The following is an 11,256-nucleotide window of genomic DNA, read 5'->3' as shown; positions in this document are numbered from 1 at the left end:
GGATATTCAATGGAAACATATGCACCTGAGCTCAATTTTGAGTCTCATAGTGAAGGGTCTGATTACTTATGTAAAATAGGGTATTTTCTGTTTATTTATTTTTTATACATTTGCAAAATTGACTCAACCTGTTTTTGCTTTGTCATTATGGGGTATTGTGTAGATTTTAAGGGGGAAATTATTTAATCCATTTTAGAATAAGGCTGTAACGTAACAAAATGTGGGAACGGGGAGGAGGTCTGAATACTTTCTGAATGCACTGTAGCTTTTGGGTTGTTTCTGGACATTGCTGTCTTAATTCTGCTCCTAGTCTTTACTAGAGGGATCTATCAGCTATGACGGTGTAGTCTAATACCCCTTTCTCTACCGTGCCAACCAAGACTGTACTTAGATATTTTACCAAGACTGTACTAGCTTAGATATTTTATTTTCACATTGTTCTTTCCAGCACAGTTCCAACAACTGGTGGATGCATAATCAGGTAGGCAAAGTACAGCTTGGGTACAAGGGCTCCACAAATTCTTCTAAATTGACTATCCTACCTCCACCAAGGAAAATGTCTGCAAACTGTGGGCAAATAAACATCAGGACAATCCTTTTGCAGCCACCACTTGTCCCACTATTCAAAGCAATTCCTGTACTGAGCAAGTGGAGTTTGAATTTGAAATAATGTTGTATTTTAACTCATGCAAGCTCTGTTCCAATGGCATTAGCCCATTCAGAAATGGTTAAATGTAGTGACTTGGTGTTATTTTCTATCAACATAAAATATTTAGAAGATTAAATTTGATTACCTTTTTGTTTTATTTTCTAGCTTCATGGGTAAATGTAGCGTTACCCACATCAACCTGGGCCCCATGCACACATGCTAAAGCAGGTGGTGAGTATTTGGTCTAATTGTTTTGCATGCAGAGACAAATGTGACAAGAAATGTAGCCTAACAAATGTAGACATTTGTCTTAATCTTGATATGGTGTACTCTCCTTGCACAGCTAACATTTGATCACCAATACCCACTTCTACCAAGGTATTTTAATTAACTGTATGTGGTATCATTGAATATTGGACACTCTGTCATGTATATTTATTATTTTTCAGGATTGGGTGTTGGAAAACAGTGGTCCCAGGTCCCCTGTGGAGGTCGAGTATGGCTCAAGGATTTAATACTTGTTTTCGTAACCTTCCACCATTGTCGTCGGATTCAAGGACTTTGAATGTGCCTTTGGATTCTGAAGATAGTTTGGCACACCACCTTGAAAGCCTCATTGAGCATAATGACCTTTCCAACACCGTGGTTTCACCAGAGAACATTTCCTCGGACTTGAACTTGAGTTCAAACTTTTTCTCAAATTCCAATACTAGTTCTGATTTTGTACAACAGAAATACTATGATGATGTCGTTTGGCAAGATGAGGGTCAACCAGTACATCATGAAGGTCAGTTTAACCACACAAGCAACAGCTTCTTTGCCCCAGCTAGAGCAGCCAGTTCAAGTAATTGCCTCTCAACTTCAGGTGCAGACCTAAACCCCCATGATCTTAAACAAGAATGTGACTTATTGAACCCTTCCATTCCGGAGGACTACTCAGATGTTAGTAGCTGCTCAGAGTCTGATGTTGATAGGACAGGGCCTTCTTGTAAAATGTTAAAACATGGTTCAAATGATACTGCACTAGTTGCAGATTACAAGAAGGAAAATGAATGTGCATGGAAGAGCCCAGAGACCAACACAGGTTTCCCAGAAAGCATGTCTACTTCAGAGAGTGAGGTAGAAGAGGATCAAGATGAACCACCAGAGAAGGAAAAGGAGACATTCATGATGCAAGAGAATAAATACTCAGAGACCTCTGGTGCTCCAGAAAGCCTATCTGTTTCAGAGGACGAGGGAGAAAAGGATCATCTGGATGGAGAACCACATGGGAAAGATGAGGAGACTTGCATGGAGCAAGATGGTCAACACACAGATTCTTCCTTGGGTGCCGAAGAAAGCCAGACTGCCTCAGTGAATGAGAAAAACGAGGAACTGGATGATGAAGCACAGAATGCAGAAGAGGGTTGCATGGAGGAAGATGATCGGTACTCAAATGTAAGCAGCCAAGAGGGCCAAAATGAAGGAACCATTGTAAGCGAGAGCTTTAAAGAGAAAGAGGGGAATTCATTATCCCAAGGAACTATGGACTCGCAGGGTATCAATGCATCCAAAGCTCAAGATTCTGATAACATGCTGAATGATAATACCTGTGCCTTTGAATATCCGGATTCAGTTAAGGATAATGATTCTTTAACGGTTGCTGGTCAAGAAAATTGCAAAAGTTCCTCTGTCATTTGTGGATTAGGCCTAGGGGGTAGCAATCAAACGTTTGAGTCTTGTTTGGAATTTCCTGAAAATCAATCATTGAAAACTAGATTTCAGGAGATTGTTGGTAGTGGCACTCAAAGTACAAACTCAACCTATGAGGAAAGTGCAAGTGATTCCATTCGTGGAAGTGGAGGAAAAGAGGATCACAGTAGCTTTGATTTTTTGGAGCGTTGTTTAGGTCTGAACAACTTTGGAATTGAACAAAAGTCCTCTATTGAAAATGAGTGGCTAAGACCTATGGGTGAGTCAAATGTATTGTCTTGTTTGGAAGAGGACCAGGCATCCCAACGGAACCTAATGCGCCATATCGAGCCACCAGACCTTGTGAGAGCTGGTCTTGAAAACACAAGAGAGACATTTCATAAAGTATTCACGGCAGATGATGAGCAAGAACCCCCAGTGCTAAGTGAATGCTACGGTGAACCATTGTCAAGAGAAGATTGTATGCGTGACACCGAGGGCAATCTGGAAGGGGGGAGACCGGGTCTATTGATTCAACTGAGTTGAACCAGGAGGGAGGAGATTCAACTATTGATAACATTGAAGACGAGAGGGATTTTGAGGACCAAGCAGCTCAGTTGAAATCCTCATTGCATATGAAGAAAAGCATGCACCCTATTGTACTGCTCAGGAACTTCAAACTAAAAAATGACACAGGTGGGGCTTATCAGTGTGCAGCATGCCAACAGGCTACACAAAGTATAGACCATCTAATTGAGCACCACCATTGTAACCACTCTGAGAACAAATTCAATTTCTGTCAGACCTGTGGTACTTACTTGACATGTGATTCACTAGCCAAGAAACATCAGTGTGGTATTATTGATGAAAATGCACAACTCTCTTCTAATATGAAACCCCAGAAGAGAAAATCAACCGGGCATGCTTTTCACAAATGTAGATACTGCACACAGACATTTTACAGACTCTGTGATTACAACAAGCATGTGCAGAGCCACTCGGGTAGAACTGAACACACGTGTCATAGGTGTGGCTCTAACTTTTCACAATGTCGTAGTCTGAACAGACATTTACGTGAAAAGAAATGCCAGGCGTCGAAGTTCACAAGTTCCTGTTAAACAGATTCAAACAACCCCACGTCTCAGCATTTACAAAAAGGGAACTGTACATCCATATGTCCTCCCACCAAACAGCCCCTATGCCAATCTTCCAGATTGTTTTGTGAAGCTAGTGGACATTTGCAAGGAGCATGTTTGTCGTCTTTGTGGGAAACGCTTTGCAAGCAGTGCAAAACTCTACAAGCACGGATACAATGTACACCATACAAAAACTAGGTCATATAACGTTCGGCCTAAGTGTCAGAACACATACAGGTCATATAAGTGTCAGAAATGCCTGATGACATTCAATTATTCAAGCAATTTTAGCAGGCACAAGAAAAGATGCAAAGGAGCTGAGATTAATGAGAAATTCAAGTGCCCTCTTTGCCCACGCCTTTTCAAATATTCCTACAACCGGTCCCGCCATTTGCGCGAGCAGTGCATTAAAGACTTTACACAGGGAAGCTCGGGGAAAGTTGAAATGAAATTTCGATGCCCTTTCTGCACCACAACCTTTAGTAATGCATCTAACCGACATAGACACATAAGATTGGTGTGCCTCAAGGAATATATACACATTGAGACTTCAAGGACCAAAGCTGAACGCCAGGAAAACATGGCCCAGAAAGAAACACAAAAGCCGCCACTGAAAACGGCACTGAATCAAATGAGCCGGGTCTCAAATGCAACTACTGTCCGGCCGTTTTTGCTTATTCTTCTGGAAAGTACAGACACATGAGGAAACATAAGTTGTTTGAAAACACTGGAAAAAATATCAAGTTCAGGTATTCAAACCTAGTTCCCATTTCTAACAAGTCCAAGGCTAGTATTGAGGACCCCAAAGACGGTCCACTCTCCAGTGAAGTCAGCAGCCAGCCCTTTTCCTGTCTCTTCTGTGGAAAATGGTTCAACACTTCATATTCCCTGAAGAAACACATCTGTAGTATGCACATGGGTGACAAACCATATCGCTGCCTGGAATGTGGGAAACGTTTTGGGAAAGAAATCCATCTTGTCGCTCACAAAAAAGTGCACCAGCGAAGGATACAGTGTACTGTTTGCAAGAAGATACTTCCTACCATTGGGGACTTGATTCAACACAGGCAATCTCACATCAAAAAGGGCATGCTTCAGTGCCCAGACTGCCCATCGCAGTTCCAGTACCCAGTGTATCTTCTTCGACATATGGCATCACATCACAAACTTCAGCAAGAGCAGCCACTCAAAGAGAAAAAACAGAGGCACCCCTCAAAACTTGAGCCGCTTGAGTCTTTGCCACCACTCAAAGAGCAGGAAGAGGAAGAAAAGTTGGGGTGCCCCCTATGCCCAGAGGTCTTTCACAGTGGCACAGAACTGAGTAGTCATTGCCTAAACCATGTATCGGAGTCCTCTTCAAGTCAGTGTCCGTTTTGTAAACGCCTCTTCTCTTCCCGCACATCTTTGGTACGCCATATACGCATTCATACAGGGGAGAAACCATTTTCTTGTCAGAGTTGTGGAGAACCTTTTCGTCGAAAAGAGTATCTCCAGTTGCACAAAGAAAAGTGTCCAGGTCCACAAAGCAAGCAAGAACTGCCCACTATTAAAGAAAGTGAAGAAGTCTCTTCAAAATCTTTGGTGACAAGAATAAGGAAAGTATACAAATGTTCATATTGTCCTCGGGAATTTGAAAAATTGCCCCGTTTATTACTGCACCACAACGGCCACATGCAAAATACAGTAACCCCCTGTCCAAAATGTGGTAAATGTTACAGACAAAGGCGCAAGTTACATGAAAGACTTTGCAATGGCTCAAACATCAAATCTATAGAGCCAGTGAGCACTGTCTGGCATCCTTGTAGGAATTGTGGGAGGAAGTTTTCAAGGGATTATAATCGAGATGTCCATGAGAGGATTTGCCACTCTGTAAAGCCCTTGCAAAAAAACACCAGCTTCTCTGGCAACTCAAACATCCATCCTTGCAGGAATTGTGGAAAGTACTTTACAAGGAGTGATAATCGGAATTTCCATGAGAAGACTTGCAACTCTGCCAAGCCCTTGCAAAACAACACCATAGAAATTGGGACCAGTAGCAGGGAAAAGTTGCAGCACAAATGCCCCCACTGTCCAAGCAAGTTCAAGTACAGAAGTTTTCTCCTGAGACATATTGGGTCACACACTGGAGAAAGATCATATCCATGCATGCACTGTGGTCACAGCTATGGAATCCAATCACGATGCTTACAGCATGAAGCTTTCTGTGATGGTGTTAATAGACAAAAGCCACCAAGCGCCAGCCTTGGTGAATATAAGTGCAATATCTGCACAAAAATCTTCATGAAATCCCGAAACTTAAGGCGGCACATCCTAACTCACACAGAGGTAAAGCCATATCGCTGTAAGGCCTGTGACAGCTGTTTCTCCAGACATGATCATCTAAAACTGCACCAGAGTCGCTGCAAAGGGAAAAGACAACGTTTAGAGGTTCGCATTGCCAAAATGAGTCTGGCAGATGTTGGAATGGGCTGGCAAAATAACCTGAGCATTACCGTTTCAGGAAAACAACAAGGGTTTGACTGCAGCATATGTTCAAAGAGCTTCCCCACTCACAGCATTATGGCCCGACATATTGCCATGTCACATGCTATAAGAACCGTCAGTTCATTTACTCATGAAAAATCGCTTAAGAGACATATAAACATTGGTGGATGTCAAGAATTTATGCAAAAACAAAGCATTCAGAAAAGCTAAATGTTACAGGCCCACCATCAAGAGAGACAAACCGACTTCTACAGAGGATCCAGCTGCAATATAAAGACAAACGCAAATTCAAATGTACTTTTTGCCCTCGCCTTTTCAAAAGTGGTGAGCAATTGAGGGTGCACACCCGCTTGCATACAGGGGAGAAACCTTTTGGATGTTCTAATTGTGGTGAGAGATTTATCCGTAGGGACTACCTGCAGCGCCATTTGAACAGGTGCAAAGGGGAACCTCTTGACAGAGTGCTTTGTGACAGATGTGGCGACGTATTTTCGCAAGATGAACTCGAGAACCATCAACTGACATGTGTTGTCAAGTGTAAATCACCTGCCCGTAGTCGAACTGAGTCCACTGCTGGCAGTCCACCAAAAGGGTTCTCCTGTGCTAATTGCAGTGCCCGCTTCTTGTTGTTCTCTCAGCTCCAGCAACACTTTCTCAACACACATAGAGACATTCCAACAAATCAGGCTTCACCTCTACAGGAGCAGCTGTCTACTATGGAGAACATAAAAGAGGAGTCTTTGGATGAAGGATATGGTGACACTCGGCAGAATAATGATAACAATCTCATGCTTGATCAAGACCGTGATCGAAATAATGATATGAACAAACCCATTAAGTGTCCACAGTGCAACATGAACTTTGGAAATAAGGGTGGATTTGCCAGACACATGCGTACACATTTAGGACAGTACCCATTCAACTGCAAGAAATGCAATAAAGGCTTTTGGAACAAAAACTTATGTCGGACACATGTAAGGAAATGTAGACTTGTAAAGGTCACGAAAGAAGAAGTTAACACTGACTCTGTAATTACTTCAGAGATGGATCCTACTCTTAAAGAGACTGTCCTAGTCTTCAACCAAGGTTACAAAACAACAGGCACTGGGGTTTTGCAGACTAATTTCTCCTGCAAAGATGACATGAAGGATTTAACACTACAGAATTCCTCTGGAAATCAATGCAAAGGAAGATCTTCCAATGATAGAATAAATAGTGGTCAACAAGTCCCAGGCAACAAGTACCAGTGCTCAGAGTGTGATAGAAGTTTCACAGATGGGCTTCTGCTCATCAGCCATTTAGAGGACCATGGGCGCGAGGAGCTAGAAAGAAAAAAGAAATTCTGCCAGCCTTGTGGTAAGACGTTTGCTAATCCTTCAGACCTAGCAAGGCATATGAGAGGCCACTGGAATGAGAAGACCTTTTCTTGCCCACAATGTCCACAGACTTTTCCCTGCCCTTCTGACCTTGACATCCATAGAACTTGTCATGACTCAAATAGACCATTTGTCTGCAAAGAGTGTCAACAAAGGTTTTGGACCAGTCAATCTTTAGAAAACCATCAAAGCCAAGCTCATTCAAAAGAACTAATTCATACATGCCATGTCTGTAACAAGAACTATTCAATCAGAAGTTCACTTGTTAAACATATTAGGATGAAGCATCAAACCCATAAGAACATGGATGTTGTTATCCACGTGAAGGAAAAGGAGACTGCAGTGCAAGAGGAATTTGACATGGACGTTGATGTGGATGGAGGAAGTAATGCAAGTAATGATGAAGATGAAAATGATGCTAATGAGGACAATGACTCTGACTCTGCAGACTACTTCCCATGCCATGTCTGTGGGAAAACATTCACCACATCAGAAAGCCTTGAGGATCACCAACGCTGTCACCTCGGTGAAAAACCTCATGAGTGTGCAGAATGTGGCAAATGTTTTTTCCAGGCAGGGCAACTGCAACAGCACCTTCGGAGCCACAAGTCTGAGTATCAGTGTCAAATATGTGGCAGAGGTTTTGTCTCACTCTTTGCCTTACGCAAACACAAGCATACTCATGGAAAGAGCCGTCAACACCGTTGCTCCAAGTGCCCGCTCAGCTTCACAGGGCCCTCGCAGCTGGCAGAACACATGGGCACCCACCGCGATGACAATTTCCCTTGTGATATATGTGATCGCACATTCTCCTGCAAGATGAGTCGGGCAGAGCACCGGAAAATCCACATTGAGACAGAGGATGTTCCACCACCTTTACTTCCTCCAGAGAAGACTGCATCCTCCTCTTCTACTGCCTCTTCCTCTACAATGAAGCACCTTCAATATCGTTGTGGGGTTTGTAATGAACGTTTCAAAGAACCAGAACAACTGTCTGAGCATGGGTGCCTGGCTGCCAGAGAGCGACCTTATTCATGCCAAGAATGTAATAAGCATTTCTTGCATGCATCTCACTTAAACAAGCACGAGCTCAGTCACTACCAAATACCACAATCATACGTGTATCGGTGCAATCAATGCCACATGAGTTTCAACTACCGTCACAATTTTGTCAGTCATTTAAATGAACACGGTGACGATGAGGCTGCAGCAGAAGCTCTGAAAGGAGGCTCAGTGACAAATGCTTGGGAAACTGTTTCAGAGAAGAGAACCATTTACAAATGCCCAATTTGCTCTCACATGTTTGCTCATGCCATAGAATTGGCAAGTCACCTTTCCATACACTCTGAGAACACGTTTGCTTGCAGTGTTTGTAAGTTGACATTTCCCACAAAAGCAAGCTTGCTGAACATGAGCGAAGCCATCTGACTGCTGCAACACAATACAAGTGCACGGAGTGTGGTCAGAGCTTCTTGGGCAGTGATTTCCCCCACCACCACTGTGCACGTCGGCAACGTGCTGTGACAGCCCATGAACTCCCACATCTGTCTAATAGAAAGTCAATGGAGGAAGAGGTGGATGTTGGTGAGGACTTCTTTAATTGTACTGTCTGCTTAATGCGATTCTCTTCCCGCGGTAGTCTCCAGCAGCATCTAAACAAAGAGCATCACAATGAACGGCCATTCAAGTGCCAGTCTTGTGGAAAGACCTTTGCTCTGAAGAGATATCTCCGAGACCATGAGCGAAGACAACATAAATTTGGCACTGAACGAGCCCACACGACATACAAAGCCACGGACAGTGTAAGCCAGTACAAGTGCTCAGTTTGCCCCAAAACATTAACCTCGGCACACGACCTGTCATTGCATATGAAAGTGCACACAGAACAGGAATCTGGAGGAGACCACCGTTGTGACATGTGCTATAAATCATTCAGTCGACTGTCTCTTCTCAGGCAGCATCAAGAAAGTCATGTTGGACAAGTTGTATATGAATGCACAGAGTGTGACAAAGCGTTTGCTTTCCCACATCTTCTAGAGGAACATCAAAAGACTCATGCTGCTGGACCATAAGTATTTTTCCCCACCCTCAAAATCCTCCCACTAACTAAATGTAAAAAGACAAGTTGGACAATGGACATAGAAAAGACCTCCTGCCTCACTGATTGTGTTCAATTATCCAATGAACTCAGTCACGTCATAGAAATGTGTTTTTTTCTGGTGCTGTTTGCAGTCATCAAGCAATTTTGTGTCCACACTTCCATCTTAATCATTTAACGTTTTTGATTGGCTCACAAGATGCTTAACTGTGTTTTTTACCCCATGTCTTCAGAAATGTTCAGCCTACAACCTGGTTCGTGAAAAGGTTTAGATTATATTTACAGATTTCCTCCTATTTTAACATTTTATATCTGGTCAGAACTGCAGTTCATTGAGACTATTACCTTTCCATAGAGCACTAATTTGTAATAACCTCCATATTCAATTGTATATAGTTGTTTAATTGTCTTATGTGCCCTGAATGCAATTACAAAAGTTTCAGTTCACTTTTCACAAAGTGAAATGTAAGCTTTTGACCATGGAATAAATTCCTGACTCTGATAAAGTATATATAATGGGCTGTCACTGACAGTTTTAGGAATCCATATTGACCCGGTTGTTTTTTTGTTCTGCTTGCTAATCCATTACTCTGCCTAACCTTCTAAACATATTATCACTTAGACTTTAATAATGACGTGGGATACTTTTATCCATGTATGATCCATGTAGCCCTTCTAAACATATTATCACTTAGACTTTAATAATGACGTGGGATACTTTTATCCATGTATGATCCATGTAGCTCTTCTAAACTTTCCAAATCTAAAACCACAGCATTGTGTATATTATGTAAATATGACATGATCGTAACCATTTAAGTATTTGACATGAAATTGACCATTGTTGTAAGCTATTAATTTTCCCTGTGTTCAGAAACATTCTATCATTCATTCAAATGCCTTAAATATGTGTTTTGGATGTAGTAGTTCAAGGGCAACATTTGTTGACATTTTTTCCTTATTGGGTGTTACTTTTGTATGAATGGTGTTTCAAAAGACATTAAACAAAATAAACCAGTCAACTGGTCATCTGTTGTTGGATTCTTATTTATAACTTCATTTTAACAGAGTTTATTATTGTCTTTTTGATTATAAAGTAAGAGGATCTTGAAACTGTAGTTGTCACAAGCAAAGTAATGTTTGCTCATGCATTGGTTATATATATACTTTTTTGTTGACTTAATTTGATTTTCCAAATTTGATAGTTGGGTTATGCTTTTACACTACATTAATCTTTTGGAAATTTGAACAGGTAAAATCAATTGTGCCATGCCCATGCTACATAAAACTGAGTATACAAAATACCTTCCTAATATTACGTTTGCCATCAGAACAGCCTCAATTTGCTAGGGCATGGACTACAAGGTGTCAAAAGTGTTCCACAGGGATGCTGGCCAATGTCTATGCCAATGCTTCCCATAGTTGTCAAGTTGGCTGAATGTCCATTTGGGTGGTGGACTATTTAAAAAAATGTTTTAACTAGGCAAGTCAGTTAAGAACAAATTCTTATTTACAATAACGGGCTACTCTGGCCAAACCCGTACGACGCTGGTCTAATTGTGAGCCGCCCTATGGGACACCCAATCACAGCCAGGTGAGGATACAGGCTGGATTCAAACCAGGTACTATAGTGACGCCTCTTTCACTGAGATGCAGTGCCTTAGACCGCTGCGTCACTCGGGAGCCCGAGTGATACACATGGGAAACTGAGTGGAAAAACCCAGTAGAGTTGCAGTTCTTGACACACTCAAACGTACTGTACCCCATTCAAAGGCACCTAAATACACTGCTCAAAAAAATAAAGGGAACACTAAAATAACACATCCTAGATCTGAATGAATG

General features: G+C 42.0%; 2 protein-coding genes across 2 annotated transcripts in view; both read left to right on the top strand.

Annotated features, from left to right (window-relative positions):
- The window catches only part of znf1035 (zinc finger protein 1035), a 95,570-nt gene extending 89,318 nt beyond the window's left edge, over positions 1-6,252 (top strand). The window contains 3 exon segments of the mRNA XM_029647462.2: positions 815-880; positions 1,099-4,096; positions 4,099-6,252. Coding sequence (XP_029503322.2) covers positions 3,719-4,096; positions 4,099-6,150 — 2,430 coding nt within the window. The 5' untranslated portion in view covers positions 815-880; positions 1,099-3,718 and the 3' untranslated portion in view covers positions 6,151-6,252.
- LOC135563959 (zinc finger protein 11-like) lies at positions 6,147-10,436 on the top strand. The gene is given in 2 exon segments (XM_065008066.1): positions 6,147-8,703; positions 8,706-10,436. Coding segments are annotated over 2 exon segments (2,730 nt in total). The 5' UTR covers positions 6,147-6,656; the 3' UTR covers positions 9,389-10,436.
- The last annotated feature ends 820 nt before the right edge of the window (positions 10,437-11,256 follow it).

This window comes from Oncorhynchus nerka, linkage group LG3 (assembly GCF_034236695.1).
Source record: "Oncorhynchus nerka isolate Pitt River linkage group LG3, Oner_Uvic_2.0, whole genome shotgun sequence".
Lineage (NCBI taxonomy): Eukaryota > Metazoa > Chordata > Actinopteri > Salmoniformes > Salmonidae > Oncorhynchus > Oncorhynchus nerka.
The sequence above is the reverse complement of the archived record's forward strand: the minus strand, read 5'-3'. Positions and strand labels throughout refer to the sequence as shown.